General features: G+C 42.4%; 5 protein-coding genes and 2 non-coding genes across 7 annotated transcripts; 5 read left to right on the top strand and 2 right to left on the bottom strand.

Annotated features, from left to right (window-relative positions):
* Positions 1–733: 733 nt before the first annotated feature.
* On the bottom strand, positions 734–929 carry LOC6596257. Its single transcript, XR_048088.2, has one exon. It is a non-coding gene; the product is annotated as a U2 spliceosomal RNA (small nuclear RNA).
* A 425-nt stretch (positions 930–1,354) lies between these two features.
* LOC6596256 lies at positions 1,355–1,470 on the top strand. Its single transcript, XR_048087.2, has one exon. It is a non-coding gene; the product is annotated as a U5 spliceosomal RNA (small nuclear RNA).
* Positions 1,471–3,184: 1,714 nt separating this feature from the next.
* On the top strand, positions 3,185–7,904 carry LOC6596255. The gene is made up of 4 exons (XM_002021748.2): positions 3,185–3,830; positions 6,855–7,268; positions 7,335–7,484; positions 7,548–7,904. Exons 1-4 carry the CDS (start codon positions 3,590–3,592, stop codon positions 7,697–7,699), a joined length of 957 nt encoding a protein of 318 aa, XP_002021784.1. The 5' UTR covers positions 3,185–3,589; the 3' UTR covers positions 7,700–7,904.
* A 1,610-nt stretch (positions 7,905–9,514) lies between these two features.
* LOC6596254 (ficolin-1) lies at positions 9,515–11,026 on the top strand. The gene is made up of 4 exons (XM_026987564.1): positions 9,515–9,583; positions 9,651–9,993; positions 10,060–10,669; positions 10,743–11,026. The coding sequence occupies exons 2-4, from the start codon at positions 9,660–9,662 to the stop codon at positions 10,870–10,872; spliced, it is 1,074 nt and encodes a 357-aa protein (XP_026843365.1). The 5' UTR covers positions 9,515–9,583; positions 9,651–9,659; the 3' UTR covers positions 10,873–11,026.
* Positions 11,027–14,018: 2,992 nt separating this feature from the next.
* Positions 14,019–19,481, top strand: LOC113565470 (serine proteinase stubble). Its single transcript, XM_026987574.1, has 5 exons — positions 14,019–14,235; positions 17,147–18,299; positions 18,369–18,504; positions 18,913–19,209; positions 19,269–19,481. The coding sequence occupies exons 1-5, from the start codon at positions 14,022–14,024 to the stop codon at positions 19,422–19,424; spliced, it is 1,956 nt and encodes a 651-aa protein (XP_026843375.1). The 5' UTR covers positions 14,019–14,021; the 3' UTR covers positions 19,425–19,481.
* A 279-nt stretch (positions 19,482–19,760) lies between these two features.
* LOC6596252 (N-alpha-acetyltransferase 20) lies at positions 19,761–20,372 on the top strand. The gene has a single exon (XM_002021745.1). It carries the CDS (start codon positions 19,761–19,763, stop codon positions 20,370–20,372), a length of 612 nt encoding a protein of 203 aa, XP_002021781.1.
* Positions 20,373–20,824: 452 nt separating this feature from the next.
* Positions 20,825–21,604, bottom strand: LOC6596251 (N-alpha-acetyltransferase 20). Its single transcript, XM_002021744.2, has one exon. It carries the CDS (start codon positions 21,584–21,586, stop codon positions 21,038–21,040), a length of 549 nt encoding a protein of 182 aa, XP_002021780.1. The 5' UTR covers positions 21,587–21,604; the 3' UTR covers positions 20,825–21,037.
* Positions 21,605–22,474: the final 870 nt, after the last annotated feature.

The raw sequence follows: 22,474 nt of genomic DNA, 5'->3' as shown, positions 1-22,474 counted from the left end.
TTACAGAATCGTAAGGCGGTGCGCCGACGAAAAGTTGCGGATTTTGGATTTTTTGGTTCCAAAAATCTTAATTTTCGAACAGATGGAACTATTTTCAAAATTTAAAAATAGCTAACCAATTTTGTAAGAATCCAAATAATAATTTAAATCGAATGAGGAATAATTAAATAGTCAAAATCAAAATTCCAATTTTTGAAGACAAAATATAGTAGAATTTGCATTTTCTACATACATAAATGGTATTCGAGTTTTGTGTTTAACATTTAACCATTTGAAAATGTTTATTACAAATATGTAGGTACAAACTTTAGAGAACTTTTTTATTTTATTTTAATTTTAATTTAATTAAATTAATATTTAATAATTTATTTAATTTAATCTAATTTATTTTAATTAAATTTTATTTTTAAGCGGAGGAAAAACTTGCTGAAGGTCCACTCCAAACTTTTAAAATATTCCGGATTTAGATACTTAATTGAATTATTTTTCCAGCTCATATACCAATAGTTGTCACTTCCTGTTGGCCTGTTGCCACTGTGCGACGATCCCCAATCCAAATCCTTCAACAAGTACCCTCTCAGAAGTAAGTTCTTGTTTCTTCCCACCCTACTGATTAACTCATCTTTTCAAAAGAGTCAAAACAAGAACTGGCAGAAGAATCAATTAGAAATGCGCTAAGAGATGTCGCCGTACATGCACAGTTTATACTTGTACTAATTTGTGAAATTTATTATTAAGTTGGGCCGAAATCCCGGCGGTACTGCAATACCGGGCCAACCCGCGACAGAGGTGGAGCAAGCCCCTAGCACTCCGTCTGATTCCAAAAATCAGTTTAACATTTGTTGTTCTCCAATGGAGAAACTATCAGATGTTAAGCTGATAAGAACAGATACTACACTTTGATCTTAGCCATAAGGCCGAGAAGCGATAACTGTACATAGCAAAACCACTGAAAGAGCATAAGCGCGCTGCCGGAACCAGTTGGGAATTATATCGTACAAACCATCTACCTCTCTGAATGTGCATCTTGTGTTAGGGGTTACTTTGAGGTACTTTTCATTCAGACAAAGTCCACGAATGACACTTATACAGGAGGAGTGTGTCTTGGGCTATAGCTAAGAAGCAGGATTACTAAGGGAGGATAAGAAAATGGATGGTCTGGCATAATAGCAATACGAGTTTGAGTTTTCATTGTGCAGTTTTATTTTTCTTTCATAGGACGATGTACAGAATTCGATTCGATCCGGGTGTCCTTTAGGTATCCTTAAGTGATGTAGCACTATAGTGTTTCCTTTAATTCCCAACTAGTTCTGGCGACTCTTATTCAAGGTAGGGTGTGTTTGTTATGGCAAAATTACTCTGGCTTCTCTTCAATTGTCGAATAAATCTTTCGCCTTTTACTAAAGATTTCCGTGGAGAGGGGCACTCTAATGAGTCTAAACTGAATTTTTTCGTAGTTCCTGGCGACTTCGGTTGCCGGGACAATCAAGAATGAATGCCAAAATCGAATGGGGCTTTTTGATTTCAGCCAACTTTGTTAGTTGTTTGTTAGCAATTTCATGTTATGGGCATAAACAAACAAATAGAGGCTAACCAGACCGGACTCTGGGGGGCAATAGTGAGATAAAAAGTACATTTTATTGTACACTTGCCTTAGCATAAAGTGATGTAATTGTACTAGGGTAAGGTTCGAGCCGTGAACAGCGCTAAGTATGCCATAAATCAGCCCACTCTATTGCCAACAATTATTTATTCTTATTGCTTATAGAGACTGCTCTGTGCCTCGCATACTAAAAGCAATTGGGGAAGGAACGCCAACGCCCGACAAAGAAACACGCGATTGTCGTCTGCCCCACGACTGGCTGGACATATTAAATATGCACATTCAACATTTTAATTTGGCATTTGATGCGACTGTACGAAGAGTGGTTCGACGGATGTATTGCCAAAAGGATGTGAATTCCCAATATTCTGGAGAATTAATACGTTCTGATCTTAGCCATCCAAAACTCGGGCTTTGCATAGAAAACTTTGCAAGTCATCACGTCCCCAGACAGCCTTGAGCATCGAATTGAACACCACTTCCAAATTTCTCAAGTTCATGAATAATTTTATGCGGCCTATTCCCCAACACGCAGTACGTATAAATGCCTGCGAAGATTTACAACTGACCCACATTTCTCATGAATAACACCCACCCCGTACCCCGTAGAAAAGGTTGCCAGACAATGCCCTGTATGGCCTCGCACCCGCAGTCCCTCTCAAACTGCAGACGTGCCCTGCAGCTTGATCTAAAAACAGGGATGGGAAAGAGTTGTGAGGCAACCGGGCCTGACAGTTTCCTCATTGTTCCTCTGACAGATTTGTGGGTGCAATCGATAGATGGATGCTGACGTGGTTCGTGTGGGTATGCGGCTGAAGACACAGACAGAATATAACTCGGAAATGCTTTGAGTTTTCTTGTAAGAGACTTAGGAAATCGAATATTATTGTAAGCTTTACTAAATTTAATGACAAATTAAGATCAATACATACTCAAAAATTTAAATGGAGCAATTTTTGTTGTGTTATTATTGTATTGAGTAGGGACTAAATTACATTTCAAGAAACGGGAACGTATGTATGTTTTAATGCGATTTCGAAATCTATATGTGGATTTTCCTATTTCAAGGGATAAATATATTTATTAGTTTTATTTTGACCCTACAGTAAATTTGTCTTAATTAAGCCAAATCGACTTGGTTGAACGATCAGTAATTCGTTGGAATGTTATCAAAGCAGGACTATACCGTACATGTACTTCTGTATGTGTTATGTATTCGGTGGATTTATATGAACTTTCCAATTGAATCATTATAATTATCGTTTGTTATTTTGGTTACCTGTTACGTTACTCATGATCATAACAACTGGCTGATCAGTGACTCCCCAACTGTAGTCACGATCGTTCTCTCAAAAAGCTTTCGGTAAGATAAGCTTTTGCCTGTACGAATTAGCTTTTGGATGCTTGTTGGTGTTACTGCCGCTGTCGGCTTCGGCTTCGGCTACGGTTTCGGTTTCGGCGGCAGCATGGAAAAACTTTGGAGCAAAAAATCCCAAAAATCGGGCAGGTCGGAAACTATAAATAAACGTGGGTTTTGTGCAGCGCTCATTTCAAGATTTGCAACCGACGCGCCGTCAACACACAGCATTTTGCTTGCAGACTTTTTTTCGCAGAAGTTTGGCAAATAGTTCGTCTCCGTCTCCGTCTCGCGTGTCTCTCTCTCTCTATCTGTGTGTAGTTGTGTGCGTGTGTTTGAATCTATGAGCAATTGCATCAACAATTGCAGTTAACCGAGAAAACCCAAAAGCAACAAAAACATCAGAGAAACTGTAAAAAATACACTCGTGTAGAAATAAAAGTGAAGCCGGTTTGAAAAATTACGCAAAAAAAAGGAGAAACAACGGAGACAACAAGATTATTGTGTTAAATCAGCCGCACAGAAATAGTCAAATAGCGATTAAAAAAGAGTAGAGCGAAGTAATCCATCAAAACGGGTTTTCACTGTGTGTAAAAGAGTTCGAAGGAAGGCAAAGGTGCTGCTCGAAAATGCATTTACTCTGTCTGTTGCACACGCTGGCGGCGCTGGCACTCGGAAGTGGCTCAGCGGCCACGCTGCCCACGGCGGCACAAAGCGTGTTCAGCAGCGATCCCAATCCAAGTCCCAGTTCCAGTCCCAGTCCCAGTGCCAGCCCCAGCCTCAATCCCGGCCAGGAGTACGTTGGCGAGTATGCGGAGGGCGAGGCCGAGACGGGGTCATTCGATTTTGGCGGCCTGCAGTTTGATGGAGGTAAACGGGATTATGTAACTAAAACAAGAACTTGATATTCAAACAAACAAATACAACACACCACCACCACCACTTCCCCCCGCCACAAAAGAAACCAAACCAAGAGCCAAAAACCGTAAACCGCAAAAGAAAAAACAAGTTTGTTGCTCAAGTCTTTTGTTTGCTAAGTGGCAATTGGAAAATGTAATTGAAAATGCGGCTGCGGTGGCCTGTGTGGCATTCAAATGGAAATGCAATTCATTTTTTTCCTCGTTGCAACATGGAAAAGGTTGCGAATGCGGGCTCGAAGGAGTAAAATGAACTAGATATGCGCTATGAAAAATGGGAAAAACTCTAGAGCTCATTCTATGTGAACTATGCAAAATTAGATGAGAAATAATTTCATAGTATTTCTCACCTCAATGAACTCACCTTATGAACTGCAATTTATCGGCATTTAAGAAAATTCCAGCTACTGATGAACTTTAAGGTTCTTCAAAAAGAGGGATGTTCTCAAGGATTTCGGATCAATCCTCGGGAACTATTTTGATTTAAAACGATATAGCATTGATTGCTGGGGGAAGAACAGAACCGATCAGATATCAAACCATATGCAATCACGGGAATATTTGTTCGACTACTTAAATGTTAGCAGAGAATATTAGAGCTTAATTAGTATGAATTCGAATATCAGTTTCTTTCTATCACTAAGTATTCAGAACACAGATCTGTCCCCCCTAAGAAGAATTAAGTAGTAAATCCGTTTCCTGCTGTTCAAAATTTGTTTGTATCTTGTTTTTTCTGTATTTGCTGTATAAGCTAAGATGATTCGCCATTTCACTGTCCACCTTTGTTCCAGGGACTTTGAGTTCTTCATTTGAATTCTGATCAGGCCGTGCCTCGTGCGCTGCCCATCAAAAACTGTCTCGCGTACCAAGCCCAGCTCTTTTAAAATATACATTTTGTTGTTTTCTGTATTTTCATGCATATGTATCGTATTTCACCCGATTTATAGGCCTGCAACCTTCAGAAATAAACAAAAAGGGGGAAAAATACTGAGAAGCAACAATAATAATAATAAAAAAAAGTACTTTTAAATGAGATTTCCAAACTGCTGTAGAAAATGAAATTGCAATAGAAATTAGCAAGTCTATTTGCACTAAAAACATTTTATTTATTCGACTCTTAACACTTTTGTGACGGCAAGGGAGAAAACCATAAAAAATATGTAAGAAAAAGACTGGCAAGTCACCGCCTCTGCCACTTGAACTTGACATACTTATAGATTTGAGTAAAAGCAGCACTGAACGATGATGGTGATGTGTGGACAGTGCCCAGTGACTGCAAAACTGGGCAAATAGAAATTCTCCGACAACGACTACGACTACAGCGCAAAGATGATGCAAGGCAGGCAGCGGTAATAAATGCAGAATCAACAAGGGAGCAATAGAGCAACAGGCTCGAAAAAGTCAAATTAAAATATTGCCAATTGCATTAATTTTATCAGCATTATGGTGTGATTGTGTGTGCGCGTGTATCTGTGTGCTGTTTGGGCCGTTGCGAAAAGAGTTCAGCATCAAAAAAACCAACAACAAGGCATACATTCGAAACCAAACCGGCTGCCTGCTGTCGGCGCTACGGTAGCCGCTGACAAAAAGCAAAAAGTAAAAAGCGTAAGGCTGAAAAACTGACCTACATCAATGCGTAAGCGTCTTTTTGTTGGGCTTTTGCCGAACTGAAAGCTGCAATTGTAACCTGTCATTGCGCAAAGAAAAAACTTCACAAAAAGGTAAAGCGAGCGGTCATTTATTGACATTTACTTGGCAAACAGGCAAACAGAAGGCTTAGGCAACGAACTTCACTTCACTTCACTCCACTCGCCAAAACTAGTAAAACGAAGTGCTTAAACTCATTTCGGGTACCTTTTAATTTTGGCATTTGGAAGCGTTGATTGGGGGCCGCCCCGCCACTCGGTTCAACTTTGACATTGAACTTGTCAGGCGAAAACACCACAAAGAAACGAAATGAGAAAAAACTTCAAACCCTCAAGCCAAATGAGTCATTAGGGTTACTCACGCGCTTAAATTGCTTGTCTGCTTATCTGGGAAATTAGACAAAAATTGTCTCCTTCTTTGAATGCTTAATTACAAGCTTAATTTACATATTTATTTTTTAAAATTTTTTTTTGGTAATTTGGCAAAGGAACATTAAACGTAATTGTTGTTTGAATGCTTTACGCCTGTCATTAGAAGATGAAAAGCCCATGACCAAAGATTCCTTGTCTCAAGAATAAATCTCAATAATAATTAAACATCAACCTACTGCTTGTTTTGCAATAATTTAGAGACAGGAAAGTGCTTTGGTTTACAGACCCTAACCGAGTAAACTTCGCAGATCGGTGGAAAGCAAACAGGTTGAAGCTGATCAATTAAGTTCGTAATATCAATTGAAAATACAACAATTGTTAGACCTGTTCTTGAGTGAATTTTAAGTGCGACTAGGATTATATCAACCAATTCAAGAAAATTGCTGCAAGTCAGTGACATCTATGAGAAGTTTTATTAAAAAAGCTAAGTGAAATAAAAGAAATATTCTAGAGTAAACCTGAATTAATTTATTCCTTGAATGTATGTAAGTAGTGGCACGCTTAGAACAGATTTGTATTCGTAAGCTGGACTTTAAAATCGAAACCCTTGAGTGCACTTTAATAAAACATAAAATATTTTGCCCGGAGGATTCACTGCCGTGAATCTCTTGTTAGTATTTTAATTGTTCAAGACCTTGGCAGGTGTCTTGTCTCCCTGACACAAACCCCAATCGGATGTCAACGCAGCAGAAAAGCGGGCAGTTTATGTCCAACGCCGGACACGTGAACCGGGCCACGCTTGAACGGCTGCCACAGATCGCAAAAAAATAATTATTATAATCATAATCTCCTCGAAGCAAGGCGCTATGCCATGCCTCGGTGAACTTAACGACTGAGGCTAGCCATGACTTAACCGATCGTGAACTTATCTACCATCTACCATCACTTTCGCCCTCCAGTTACACCACATACGACGCAGATCAGCGTCTCGAATGGCGTGACACCCTGTAGTCTCAGCTCGCCTGAGCTCAACGAATGCATACGCGGACTGATCCAGACATTTGCCCCGAAGCTGAAATACCACGGAGTGCCGGAGTACAACATGGGTTCCATTGATCCGTACTTCTACAAGCGGGGAATCTTCCGGTACACAAACGATGGCATTCAGGGTGGACTGCTGATCAAGAACATGGAGATCTACGGAATCAGCGACCTCCAGGTCAACAGTGTGGTGTCTAACTTTACAGAGAACGGCTTTGTGATCAAGTTAGGCCTCGGACTTCCTCAGCTGAAGGCCGGCGGACACTTCAAGGCGGACGTGAAGTTCGGCGGACTGCGTCTGGTGCCCAAGGGTCCATTCAACATCACCGTGGGTGAGTAAAACCGCAAGCAATCGCCTAAAGTACTTTCCATTTAATTTAACTTGCGTTTACTCCCAGACAACATCAAGGCCACTATTCTCACTGACGGACACATTGAGCAGCTGCCCAGCGGACAGCAGCGTCTCAGCCTTCATCGCCTGAATGCCAACGTCAACATCGGGGACGCCAAAGTGGTGGCCAATGGGATCTTCTCCGATCGTAACCTTAGTAAGGGAATATTGTTGAATGAGGCTGAACTCGCGTTTCTGATTGAATTGATTTTACCCACAGATGGCATGATCCTCAATCTGGTCAACGAGAATTTACCAGAGATCACCCGCGTGGGAATACCAGCCACCCGCGAGCAATGGGCACCCATTCTGGTCGCGCATATCAACGAGTTCTTCGCTAAGGTTCCTATCGAGAAATTCCTGGTTCAATGATGCACAACCACAGCACGTTTCTCATGGAATATTTAGCCCGTAGTTAGTTTTAGTCTAATAATTACAACTTTAAATTTATTTTAAAAGCTGCTTCCAAATAATTTTCAGTGCTCAAAACTTTTGGCTACCATTTGGAAAGAATTTCTACGCATCCAATTTGTATTTATTTATGTCATCCATTCTAAAAAGAAGAGAAGTTGTGTGAAAACATCCAAATAAATATTTTTTCGAAAATTAAATATCCCCTATTGTATTTGATTCTATTCATTTTCAAATATTTATATGTACTATGTTATTATTACGGATATTCGATTGTGCGAGTTTTACTGGGTTAAGTATTAGATGGAATAGCTAGTGTGGAAAGCTACATACATACCTAAGGCCGTAATATGGCGTTAAATATACATATTTACTTTTCCGAAAAATCTTTATTTACTGTGGCAGTTGTTTTTTCTTTCTTTCATCTTTCAGGACTTGTCGAAAAGCTCTTTTTATTCCTATTTTACTACTAATATTAAAAAAAAAAACGAAAAATAAACTCTGTCAAATGATAATCGGTATATATTTAATTCAGGTAACCTAAAGCATATGTATGATCTTTGCATTCTGATCATGTGGCCTCAAAGCATTCACACACAGTATTCCTGCAGTATGACACCTACTCATGCTCATAATATACTTTGAAGTATTGCTACATAAGTATGTTGTAAATTGTATCAATATTCTACACGGAAAAAACTCGACAAAATACATACTTTCAGGCTGGATCGTGTAAAATACATGTATGTAAGGATGTATCTACATATGTATGTATGTGCGTTCGAGCTGTGTAAAAATGCGATTAGCGCCACTTTTCGTGAGAGAAGCATAACATTTTTATACTAAAAATGAGTACTGTGGTATATTAGATTTGTGGGGAAAAAGAATGTGTGTAACGCCCAGAAGGAAGCGTTACCGGCCCCATAAAGTAAATGTATTCTTGATCAGCATCAATAGCCGAGTCGATAGAGCCATGTCTGTCTGTCCGTCCGTCCGTCTGTCCGTACCTATGAGCGACTAGTGCTCAGAGACTATAAGAGCTAGAGCAACCAAATTTGGTATCCACACTCCAGTTAGATCTCACTGTTAAAAGATTACCTAAATAAATCATCCGATTTGGTGAATTCTATGGGATTTGCTTCATTATTTTTTTTTTTTGCACGTTGAAATCAGAACCTATTTTATATACACATATGTGAAATATTCAAAAATATATTAAATTTGTTTCAAATAATGCAACTTTTATAGATGAATATAGATCAGAGATAGTCGAATAATACAGGCAACCAGTCCAGTCACGAGTACATCAAAATGGACTGCGATAAAGAACACAGCGAACTTAATTCAAATAAAAAAGAGTATTTAAACTTATTTAATGTACGCTCAACTTGCACGCAGATCGATAATACATATACTCTTAATACATATGTACATACTTAATAATACATACTCTTAATATGGGCATTTTCTTATCAACAGGATCTGGCAATTCAAATAAAGTTGACGAAATCAATTTTGATCTACGAGTAAATACATATATAATGCATATATAAATATAATACATAAATATATGTAAATACTGTATGGGATTTGTTATCTCGAAATCAACAGACAAGTCGTATGCAAGCATGATTTATGGCATTTATTGATAAGCATTAATGGACAATAATTGCTATATAAGAATGCTTGAGTATTTCATTTTGCATTCAGTCTGATTTAAGTCTATCAACGGGAGTAGTGATTCAATTAAAAGTCATGCAAACATATTGGATTCTAGTGCTTTTCTTCCTGCACGTGGAAGGAGACATCACTATATCTACGGAAAATAGCTTCGAGAATACTGCTGTGAGAGCTTAGTGCACTGTGAAATTGTTATTGAAATAAACTAATTAGTTGGGTAATCCGTTTCCAGCACTGTGAGATGACCCGGGATGAGGACGATGAGCGGTGTGGCGCCATTTGTTACCCGATTGTGAAGCCGTTACTCCGGTACGCTGCCCTATGCCAGGGGAAGGATGCATCCATCAACGAACTGAAGGACGAAATCCGAGAGAAAGATGTTTACATCGCCCAATTGGAAAACAAGATTGAGCTAGCCAAGTCAATGGAAATTCAGGCAATTAAACAGCTGGAGTTTCTCAAAGAACAGACGAATGCCAGGCAAAAGAGCTCGGATCAACAGTTGAAGGACAAGGAGACTATATTGCATCTGAAGGAAATCGAAATTTTGAAAATGGAGAAAGAAATTAAGGATCGTGAGTCAGAAATCCATGACAAGAAAGAGCAGATCTCAAAAATGGAAATTCGGATTCAATCAATAGAGGCTCAACTGCAATCGAAGAATAATTCCCTCAGAGAACTGGAGGATCAAGCGAATTCCCTTAAACGAACCGAGGAAAAGCCGAAAAACATCTCGGAGGCAAATAGTTGTCTCTCATTCAACGATTCCACTGATATCCATTCCATAGTGTTGCCCGGAATAGGACCATTCCTTGTGCCTTGTAATTCGAGTGTTTCTGGATCTGGCTGGACTGTAATCCAGAGACTAGTCAACTGCCATGAGAACTTTAATCGGACTTGGATCGACTACAAAATAGGGTTCGGAGACCTGCGGGAGAACTTCTTCCTGGGACTGGAAAAAATCCATCTAATGACCTTGGCCCAGCCTCACGAGTTGTACATCCAACTCCAAAATGTTTATGGAGCAACCAGCTATGCTCTCTACGATAATTTCATTGTAGGCAGCGAAGAGGAAGGCTACAAACTGAAATCGCTGGGAGAATGTTCAGGAACAGCCGGAGATTCACTAACTGAATATCATCTGAACATGAAATTTTCCACATTGGACCGCGACAATGACAGAGATGAGATACGTAATTGCGCAAAGATTCTGGGAGGTGGATGGTGGTTTTCTTTAAATTGCGGACAAAGGTACACATATTTTATGCCGAACTAACGCTATTAATTATTACGCATTTGTCATATTAATTTGTCTTTAATACAGTTTCCTCAATGGAAAATATTATAAATGTGACGACGGAAAACATGGCGGCGTTGCTTGGGCCACTTGGCAGAACTATGAATTCACGACCGGGCTTACATTTACTCAAATGATGATAAGGCCCAAAACATAGAAATTTGATTTGATACACGCACCAGGACTTTGAAGAAGTTGAACAAAAACTTCAGTTATTCATAGCTGTAAGTGTATATTTCTCTTAAACAGTATTCTTACATGTATTTAAGTCTGTATCTGTATGGTAGATTTGTAGATATGTAGATTTATCGCGCTCTGCATCTCTATTTTTATACCTAGCTCAAATTCTAAATGTGTGTAAATAAATCTATTATTTATACAAATAATAATAATAAGAAAAGTTCACCAAACTTCTCTTCAATTAAAGAATTACTTGGACGTTGACATGCATGACTGCATCTTACAAGAGTCGATGCAATTACTGCACCGTCAAGTGGCCCGTGTGACACTAGCAGAAGGCTGTTACGCGCGGATCCCAGGGGGAAAGGAAAAATGGAAGGAACAACGGTATAAATTTTCTAGTGAGTCTAATAGGAATCGTGAAGTTTATGCGGCCAAACAGATCAGGGCTGTCTATGTCACCCAAGCATTTTTCTACGGTTAACTAAGGATGGGAGATTCACTAATAGCACAGCCTACTATACGGATTCTATACGGTCCAGGTGTACTTTGTACCATACACCATACACAGGAGCCGTATTCTAAGATCGGACAAACTAGCGAGGTTTAACACCAAGATCATCTAGCAGGGTAATTCTCTCAAGACAACCACCACAAAGGGTATATGGAGCCAGCAAGAGACTAAAAGGATGAAATGAACGAGGCATTAAGGTGTAACATGTTTTCACAACACCATGACTGAAATTTATTTAGATCAGATTGCATACCTAAGTACTCGAGAATATTTTAATACCGAAGGCAAGTCATTAATAAAGAGTGTGAAGAGTAAGGGGCCTAGATGGCTGCCCTGTGGTACTCCCGAAGAAACCTTTACTGGTGAGGAGAGGGAGTTTTTGAAGAGGACTCTTGGAGACCTGCAACAAAGATTGCTAGAAATCCATCTCAGGAGGTTGGGCGGAAACCCTAAAAGGTCAAGTTTAAAAGGGAATGGCTTACAGAGTCGAATGCTTTACTGAAGTCGGTGTAAATAACAAATTATGCTGTTTTAACTTGAATGCTAATTCTCAAGTTGCCTCCGCATTAACTCTAAGTAGTTGCAACATTAACTGAAAGATTACTAGGTGAAATAGGTATCAAACTCTGTTAATGAGCTTTTGACTGGTTATTTTTGGAAAAAATATATAAATATGGGCAGAAATACAGAATGCATACAGAGATCTGGTTCTATTGACTTTTTAACTTTTATGGCCTGGTGGAAATGCCTATATTGAACGTACATATCTGGCTGCTATCTGCTACTTAATCTCTTCAGGGTTATTCGTTTGGTAATTCGTTTGTAAGGATATCTATTGATTTCTCTTACTCATATTCTTTTTATAGTGCAGTTAATCATTAATATCTAATCAATACCTATGCGTATTTGATCTTTAGAATACTATATTTATATTCCATTAATTCCTAAATATACCATTATAAAGGACCTAATTACTCCATTCATAAGTACGACATGTACTCGTATCCAGAGTTCAATTGACAGAGCTTTCATCTCATAAAGGCTCTTGAACTGGCTGCCCCTTCTCCTCCTCGTCTCTGAGCTGTGAACTCCAATCTCGTTCCCATTTCGAGAGCAATCCCATTGAAGCGCTGTTCAAAAACCATATTCAACACTCCCACTTCACGATCAATCAGACAGGCGAATGTGCCCCAAAGCACCAATTACAGACAATTAGTTGGCAAAATATTGAAACACAATTATTCCGAAAAGGTTCTGGGGCCACCATGGCCGTGACACTTAGCTTCCCATCGATCAGCATTTGAAACGGGGATCAAGTGTGCTTATTGCAATGATCTGGGCAAGACTCGGGGAACAATTGACTTCATTTGTGATACTTCTAACCCCCAAGACGCCCTCAGTTCTTTTTTAGATCCGTTGACAGTGCGCCGGGGACTGGGACTCGGCCCTGATTAATGTGGATTTTAATTGAATCCTGAGTTGAGCGGCATCCTCCTCGCCGCCAGTTCAATGGACGCCCAACGTCGTAAATTTTGCATATTATTTAGTAAACATATTTGCGTCGTCTGCCGATGGGACTAGGACTGCAGCTGAGACTGGCGGAACCACTGTCTGGGCAATGAAAACGAATTCAAACGGGCTTTGGTCTATTTCATGTGGTCAAGAAGAAAATGAAGTACCAAAGGAAATGTGCGCCCCGGAATTTAAATGGAAATTTAATCTAGAAATGCACTCAAAGAAATTACACTAATTTGCAATTGTCATCAAAGAACCTTCATTTATGAATGCATATGAAGCAGTCAAACAATTTCTTGAAGTTCCACTTAGGTAAGATTCTGAGGTAAGATTCTCCAAGTGCATGAAATTTCTGGAAGGAGAAGATGCTGCCGCAGCAGGATTTTTTTAGTATTAGTGTGCAGCCGCACAACTTCCAGGCGGCCACTGTTTCAGTTTCAGTTCCAGTTCCAGTTCCAGTTGGTGCGTGTTCGGATTCGGGTTGCAAGAGACTCTGTCCCTGGTGGCTGGTGGGCAAAGGAAACGGAGGTGTTACTGGAACTAGTTTAGATGTGTCGGCTCTGTGATCAGCGGTAGTTGTCATCATTGCGTTTGGCGTCGCGTGTGCATTAGAAGGAGGCCCGGCCCGGCCGGCCCAATAAGTTGGCTAAAACCCAACCAGTGAAGAATCGACATTTCGGCTGCTCCGACATCCACAGTGCGGTCGGCGTCGCTGTCGCTGTCGTTGTCGGTGTCGCCGACGCTGGCGCTGCTGTCGTGTGGCAGCATAGTTGTTAACCAAACCCCAGAGACGGCTGTTGGCTCAGAAGCGATCGGACCTTACTACCCAGCAGACGGTCCTGCCTGTCTAACGCACGAGACCGAAACCGAAACCGAGTCCGAGACCCAGAACAAGAACTTCGTCGTAGTCGTGGTCAGGTGAATGCCATCGGGGCGACGTGCCTGGCATTCGAAAAGAAATTCCGAGTCGCGATTCGTTGTGGCGGTTCTATATACTATATAGCAGACAAGTTATATATGGTATCCCCAGTTCAAAACGAAAACAAATTGGGAAGATAACAGCAGCAGCAGCAGCAGCAGCAAAAACAACAGCGAAAATGTTTGCATTTTTGCGGGTTTTATTACTTTGTGCGCATTTGTTGCATTTTAAATCAATCTCGGGAGTGGATCTGGATCTGCCAGAGGTATTTGGCGGGGAAGGAGCTGCAGGAGCGCCTGTGTGGCAGAATGGTGAAATCAAGGCGGCGCCCGAGGCAGGATCTGCCGTAGTAAATGCCACAGTGGAGGAGAACATTGGTGTGTCCGTGGAAGGTGAGCAGATTCCCTGTGTCAAAACGTGAACCAAAAAAAATACTTGAGTGAGGAATTGAATTTGAAGATTATTTCAAAGAATTTTCCAATTTTAACTATTGGAATATTTAGCTAAATACGTAAATGTGCAACTAATAATATACCTACGGTGTACATAAAATGGTTGTATTGTATTTGCTGGATAAACAAAAGAATTAAGACACGAACTTGAAAGAGTTTTTAGTGAAAATGAACGAAGCCAAAGATAAAGTTATATGTGCGTATATAGAGACATAACTGATAAAAGTGGCATTTAGAAACAAATTGATTCGGTGGATCAAGCTATAAGATTCCCCCTGTAAGGTATCCTAAATTAGAACCATCTAGCTATATACACCCTAACAATGACTTCTCTCAAATATATCGCAATGTACGTCACCCAATAAGTTCAACGACATCGGGGGAACTCTTTTCAGATAGACCAGCACATTTCATGCCTGGCACGCACCGAGTATTACTTGTGTGACCTTCAGAAATCTATAAATGGTGTATGGCAGCCATAGAGATAATGCGAAATTTGTTCGCAGTGTGCCTGGCGTTGTTTGCTTTACAACATCGTCGGTCTGTGGATAAGTCGGTATTCCAGCCCTTTGTGTCAGTTACACAAAGATTTCTAGTGCAAACAAGATGGAAAGATATATATAGAGAGAGAGAGAGAGAGAGATCTGTGTGGGCAGTCGTGGACTTTCAGATCAACTTCCACTTCAGCGCTTGTCGTGGCCTGTCGCCTGTCGCCTGTCAATGTCTCCTGCAATCTATTCTCTTTTATTGATGTCCAACAATTAGACAATTACATTCTTTTTAGGTTCTTTTGATGGAAAGACGTGATTTGCCATGATGTTTGTTTTCGGGGCGACGACATAAGCCTATTAATTTGGGATGGTTTGGGGATTGGCCTATAAAAAAGTGCCATATAGAAGCTCTTAATCTGACACCTCCCACTGAATTATCAGGCAATATTCATTAAAAATTATTTTTGTTTGACTTCGGGCCAATTCGTTGCTCAGCAGCTGTTAACAGCAATGGCAATCGGAATCCAAATCGCGATAAATATCATTTATATGGCTCTTGGTCATATAAAATTTAAGAGCTGCCATAAAGACCTCCAGTTTAACATTGCAGTGGTCCTGGCGTGGAATTCAGGTTTGCATGCACACGCCCCGATGCAGAAGCAGCGGCAGGCAACCTGTAACGGTCGGGCAGACCTTGAACTTGTTACTTGCCCCTGGATGTTGTTTAATCTCCTGAGCATCTTGCGCATCAAGTGCTTGCGTCTGTTCACCAGACACTGCCAACTTGTTGTTGGGTGTGTCTGAAGAAGCCCACCAGAGTTTGGCACAAGATAATTCTTTATCTTGCCGACGGAAAATATTATAAACCACATCTACAAATGTGTTTCTGCAACGCAAGAAATCATCAACATCTCTTTTCTGTGTGGAAGCACGCACTGTGATATTTTCGATTCGATTAGAGTCCGAAGGTACATGGGGTCCCGAATATAGCTGCCAGTCCAGTCAATCAGCCAGAGAGCTTACAGACTTTCAGGTGTGTCGGAATCAATCAAGGCAAATTTGTTCCTCTGGTTTCAGTTGACAGCTTGTCATAACAATTTAAAGGCCATCAATGAAATGTCCGATAAACAATGAACATGCAAGTACAAAAATGTAAGCCACTATTTGGGGCAAGTGAGTAATTTTTGGTTGGCTTTCTATAGGCTTAAAATCCCAATTCAAGTGAGTCACAAGTGGACTAACATTTTTGTTTTGGGTGTTTCTCTTGCTTTGTAATATGCAAATAAATCGTGCAGAAAAAAGTTAATTATTGATGCGGGGCACGCCCTGAACGTATTCTTCATTACGAGTGGTGTCGGGGAAGCAGAGACCACGTGCAGCTCCCCGGCTCCCCAGGTCCCCGCCCCGTTCCCCTATCCGAAACATAACGAATTTTATGCTCGATTTAATATCAATTAAGTTTACACCTCGGCGATGGCACAAACGGCTTATGCCACCAAGAAGCTCGTCTAAATTAATCGCCACAAAAGCTAACAGCTCGTAAACAGCTCTTATCTCTCAAGAGATAAACTGTCCAAATGGCTTATTTAGGCAAATTTCATGCTCAGCCGCAGAACTCCGACTACGAGTGGCTATCATATTGTATATGGGCCGAAACGGAGACAGAGAAGAAGTGTGTAATAAATTAGGGAAATAGCAAATTCATGCTAAATAGCAGCAACAAAGAGCCGCTCACCAGACAAAGGCCTAGACCAATTTTAAGAAGCTGCCAATGGACCTGACAAATATATGACAATTGACAATAGAAAGTTGTCACAGTAGGGTGCAGCGCCGTGAGCTGGGCATCTCTGGAAAGAAATGGCACAGCAATTGTCATTCCATTCAGTTTGAAAAAAGCTTAAGTTTATTGTCAATATTCTGGGAAACAACAAAAACGACAACGAAAAATGTCAAAATATTGAGTAATCACTCTCGACTCTCGAAGAGGAGCGTGGACCCGAAACCTAAACCCGTAACCCAAACGCAGAACCCGAAACGTGAACGAATGTTGGGTAAATATTGGTTTGTCTTTTCTACCCATTTTTCTCTTATTTAGGTGCTTTGTCAATAGCGCAACAGATTGGCTAAAAAAAAATGGGTCTTAGGAGGGAGTTCGAGTAGAGCACAGTTTTGGCTAGGCAATTGCGTATGAACCTCAGATCTTTCGAGAGGCCAACGAACTTTGCTTTTGAGCACCCTCTGAAGTGCGGAGCGGTATACGTACTTCAAGTGAGGCACAGATGAGGTCATGGATCCCATCGATGGCATTTCCTTTTGCCCTGAATGCCCGGAATGCCCTGAAACCATTATGATTTTTACAGATCCCTCGTCAGCGAGCCTGAGTCGGAGACAGCGTCAACTCTTCTTCGACCCGAATCTCTTCTTCCTGCAAGGTGGCCTGGGCGGAGTGGGCGGGCTTGGCGGTCTTGGCGGTCTTAGCGGCTCTGGTGGATGGGAGGGATCCAAGTGTCTCACGGTACAGGGTCAGGCCGGCGCTTGTGTCCGCATCAACAACTGCCGCCAGTACTACCGAGTGGCCCGCCAGCTGACCTTCATCGCCCTGCGGCAATGGCCCCAGAACCCTCCCCTTGGCTTGGGCGGAAATATGTGCAACTTTTTCGACCAGCTGGGACGCATCAACAACGGCATCTGCTGCACGGACATGGATGCCAACACTTTCGGAGTATTCCCGCTGCCGACCACAACGACGACAGAAAGACCTTCGCCGGCTGCCGATGAGGGCGAAAATGGGGATGAACCAGAGGAGGAGCCAGTCAATGTTGACACTGTGGTTCAACCGGCGGAGACACCACATCCAGAGGATCCCATTGATAATGTGAACAGTGTAGAGGACACGCCGGACTTTCAGGATGTGAACACAATCGAGGCTAATGCCCCAGAACCCGAACCTGAGGCGGAACCAGAACTAGAGACGATACCAGTGCCCGCCCAGCCGGCCACACCCGTCTACCCGTATCAGTGGCCATTCGGCTCCTTTGCCGGAGGCCCAGTAGCCCAATGGCCGCCACCGCTGCCCACCCATCCGCCTACAACTGGAGGCTGGCCCCCACCGCTTCCAACCCATCCACCCAACCACCACTATCCGACGCATCCTTCGACGTCCGGAGTGCCCAGACCCACCACAGTGCCCAGCACCAAGCGCACCACCCCAAGACCCGCTGCCAGGCCGACTACCACCAAGCGTCCCACTTATCCCAGCTATCCGGTGACCTCGGCGCCTGCGCCGACGACCACGCGACGTCCGGTTAGCGGCTCCAGTCCCGAGGGCCTGCCGCTGCAGTGTGGCAACAAGAATCCGGTTTCGCCGGATCAGGAGCGCATTGTGGGAGGTATTAACGCCAGTCCGCACGAGTTCCCCTGGATAGCGGTGCTATTCAAGTCGGGCAAGCAGTTCTGCGGCGGCAGTCTGATAACCAACAATCACATCCTGACAGCAGCACATTGTGTGGCACGGTAAGACACCGCCCATGGCTGCACCTCCAACATCTGCTCGAAGCTACTTCTTATCCCCCTGTCTTGCAGCATGACCTCGTGGGATGTGGCGGCCTTGACGGCCCACTTGGGCGACTACAATATCCGGACGGACTTTGAGGTGCAGCATGTCTCGCGCAGGATCAAACGACTGGTGCGGCACAAAGGCTTCGAGTTCAGCACGCTGGTGAGATGGATTTACAATATAGGAAGGAACATTTTAGCTAATACAAATTTTAAAACCAAATTCCTACAGCTTGAAGTGCACTTTTGAATGAACGACAAAAATTAGATTGTGACTTAGAGCGAGACTTAGAATTTGCCATATACCCCTGAAATCTAACCAAAACCGCGATGTGGTGACACTGAGCATCTCCAGTGCAGATTCTGCGCCACCGATACCTGGGCACAGTCACCAAATCGCAGGTTTTTAGTTTTTAGAAAAGATTTTGGAGCTCTATTGCAAGGCTAAGTATTAGGCAATCTACTCATCCAGGCCTACAAACTAATTTTTGTCTGGTGCCAAGTTCAATGTGACTGTTATTAATATAAGTATAAATTCTTTATAAATCGTTTTATATATTCTTTCTCCTAGCACAACGATGTGGCTATTCTGACTCTCAGTGAGCCGGTGCCCTTCACCCACGAGATCCAGCCGATTTGCCTGCCAACGTCTCCGTCGCAGCAGTCGCGCTCGTACAGCGGCCAAGTGGCGACTGTGGCCGGCTGGGGCAGTCTGCGGGAGAACGGGCCCCAACCCTCGATTCTGCAGAAGGTGGACATACCCATTTGGGCGAATGCCGAGTGTGCTCGCAAATACGGACGTGCAGCGCCCGGGGGCATCATCGAATCGATGATCTGTGCTGGCCAGGCCGCCAAGGATTCCTGCAGCGTGAGTTTCTTCTTATTACCATGTAAGTGTCTGTCGTTTAAATTAATTTTATTCCACAGGGCGACTCTGGTGGTCCTATGATCATCAACGATGGCGGACGATACACACAGGTGGGCATCGTTTCCTGGGGCATTGGCTGTGGCAAGGGTCAATATCCGGGCGTCTATACGCGTGTCACGTCGCTGCTGCCCTGGATCTACAAGAATATCAAATAATATAATAGTTGATATAGTTTAAGACGTGATATGCAGACATGCAGAGCGAATAATGTAATAAATCGACAAAACTTTAAACGAATTTCGAAAATGCCTGAAAGTATGCAACGATTATGGGGATGTGCCTGAAAGCATGCAACAATTATGGGGATATGCTTAATCATCAAGCAATGTAGTTCCACCTTTCTGTTCGGACTACTATACCATATTTCTAGCCTTGAAACAATAATCAGATATAAGAATATACATCTCCAAACAAAGTAGGTTTCAAATAGTCATAGTCTCGGTGTCGTCAATCAAAAATTTGGCTTCTACTCAGTATAAAATCGAGTCAAAATGACTACACTTCGTGGGCTTGTCGCCGATGATCTATTCAAGTTCAATTCCATTGTCTTTGAAGAATTCGTGGAAGGCTACGGTATTCTCTTCTATTTATCGAAAATGACCGAAAATCCTGCGCTGTGCCAGGTGGCAGTCGCGCCCGATGGTCGCCTCATTGGGGTACTGGTTGGAACCCACGCTGTGAACAAAAACGAAAAGATACAAAATGAAAATGGCCCCGACTTGCATCCAACTTGCGGACACATATCTATGTTGGCAGTGGCCTCCGACTATCGACGCCTGGGCCTGGGAACGAGCTTGATGGGACACTTCACGGAGATCGTGGAGCGCTATTCGGACTGGTATGTGGACCTCTTTGTGCGCCAAAGCAATGTATCGGCCATCCAGCTATATAAGTCGCTGGGATTTGTCGAGTACCGCTTCCTGCCCATGTACTATATAGATGAAAATGGCTTTGAATTGCGAATGCCTTTGTCCCGAGATGTGGAGCGACTGTCGGTTAAGGGATTCTCAACGAACGTTTACTACTTCGCATACCAGGTGATACTCAATCTAATCAAGCAGTGTCTGGAGTATCTGAAGGACCGTCTATCCTGGTATGATTAGGAAGTATGCATGTGTACCACAAAAGTTTCCTGTACCACACATTTTTCCACAAAAAAAACTAATAAAACATTAGCAGAAAATCACAAGAAAATGCCATAAAAAGTTCATTGCACTCGGCCGACGTTGAACCGAAATTGAACTAAAAGCTTGAAGAAATCGCCTCAGGGGAAAAGATAAAACATAAAAATATATGTCAGAAGGCACATGGGGACGAGGTTTGTTTATACGAGTATGACAACAAATTTTCATTTCGGATTCTGTGCGTTTCAAGTTGCGCAAGCTGGCCAAATGAAAAATGGAAAGTGAAAATCATTGCGCGTGTTTCAGCCATCAGGGAAAAGCTACATATCTATCCATACACTATACACAATTATATACATAATTCTTTTCTAATTTGTTTGCGTTGAAACATTTTTTGATAATAGAAAAGACAACAACACGATTTGCAATTCGATTTTGTTTGGCACAGAAGGGAAGAGAAGTGCGTTATGGTGAAAGTATCCGCTTGTATCCGTACTTATGTATGTTTGTATCTCTTAGATTTGCCTTTGTGCGTCAACGGAAATTCGACTGCCGCCAAGCATTCAGCGCAATTGAGTTTCTTTAATTAGCTGTACACAAATATATTCTTAAATGTATGCCGAATACTATGCAGGATTTATGGATCAATGGTCACCCGAGTCATCCTCCGATAGGCACTGGGGAACCGTGTATACGACAGCCACCGACCTACGTAGCACATCACGTGCCAAAGGCTTTCTCATATTGTATGCATTCTCCGGTACGGGCTCGTCCGGATAGTAGTCCAGTACGGTTCTTCGAAGGACATATCCCAGGGAGCTGTACAGCGACAAGGCCGGTCTATTGCTGGAGCGCAGGAAGAGATCCACGTACAGGGCGCCCTTGGCATCCAGCGCCCTGGCGATGTGTCTCATCAGTAGTGTGGCCACGCCTGTGCGGCGATAATCATCAGATACGGTCAGTGCGCATACATGCCCGTGCCACTCGTAGAGTTTGCTCTCCAAATACTTGCCAAAGATGTACCCCACCCGACGACCGCCAGGCCCAGGGGCCACAGCGATCTGTGAGAGCTCCGGCCACTTCAGGAGATGTGTCAAGAAGAACTTCAGGCTGTACACTTCGGTGTGAGGGTCAAGGACGAGGGAATTGAACTTAAAAAGATCATCCAACTGCATCTCCCGCAAGCTGGTCATGATGTCTGCTCTTCGGCTGATATTTTGGTGAAATTTTAACAAAAACTTGTGATTTTGATTGAACGTTTGACGGAAAATTAAAATATGAATTGATTCCGATTTTGTGACCATGAAAAGCAATTACTGAAGTTCATTCGACAGCTTTTCTTTCTATCAAGTGTTTGCTCATCAGTGCTTGTTCCCCCTTCCTCTACCCGGTTCATTGTCAGGGTTGTGAATCCCACCATACGGACTATGCGATACGGACCGTCCACCATCGAGTAGTCGACAGCCTCCAGCTTTTGCCGCACACATGAACCGAAAATCATTTGACGCTCTTCTAATGAGGTTAATGTTCGAGGCACTCGTTGACTCAGCGCCCTGTGCGCTTTTCAAAGATCTATTTATACCACTTAATGGCGCATTTTGCACAAAAATAAAGAAAAGTACGAGCCGATATGTATAGATAGCTACTCGCGCGTACATACATATATGTAAGCATACCTATATGTACATCTATGTATATCAATTATATCGGTAAAGAGCCAGCGATCTATTTATAATCGAGGGCATCAGGCAACTTTGTTGTGTTCTCGCTGCCTGGACAGGTGGTGTGGTCCGTCCCAGAAGACGAAGAACTTGAATTAGACTTCGTACATACAATAAATGTTAATTATCAACTCGAAATACAACATTGGTCCACTGCCTGCCTCAAGATGAATGAGTTGCTAATTCCCCCAGACATTGCTCTTTTCCATTTGCCATACATCGCCCCTCCCAGAGATTATGCTTTGTTCTAGCCATACATATACATATATTCTATAATAAATATGCTACATATACTGGATGTTTTCTTAGTGGTCTCCCAGCGCTATATAATCTCGCCTTCTATTATTTATTTTCCAAGCA

Source organism: Drosophila persimilis, unplaced genomic scaffold, assembly GCF_003286085.1.
Source record: "Drosophila persimilis strain 14011-0111.01,24,50 unplaced genomic scaffold, DperRS2 tig00000124-arrow-pilon, whole genome shotgun sequence".
In the NCBI taxonomy this organism is placed as follows: domain Eukaryota; kingdom Metazoa; phylum Arthropoda; class Insecta; order Diptera; family Drosophilidae; genus Drosophila; species Drosophila persimilis.
The sequence above is the reverse complement of the archived record's forward strand: the minus strand, read 5'-3'. Positions and strand labels throughout refer to the sequence as shown.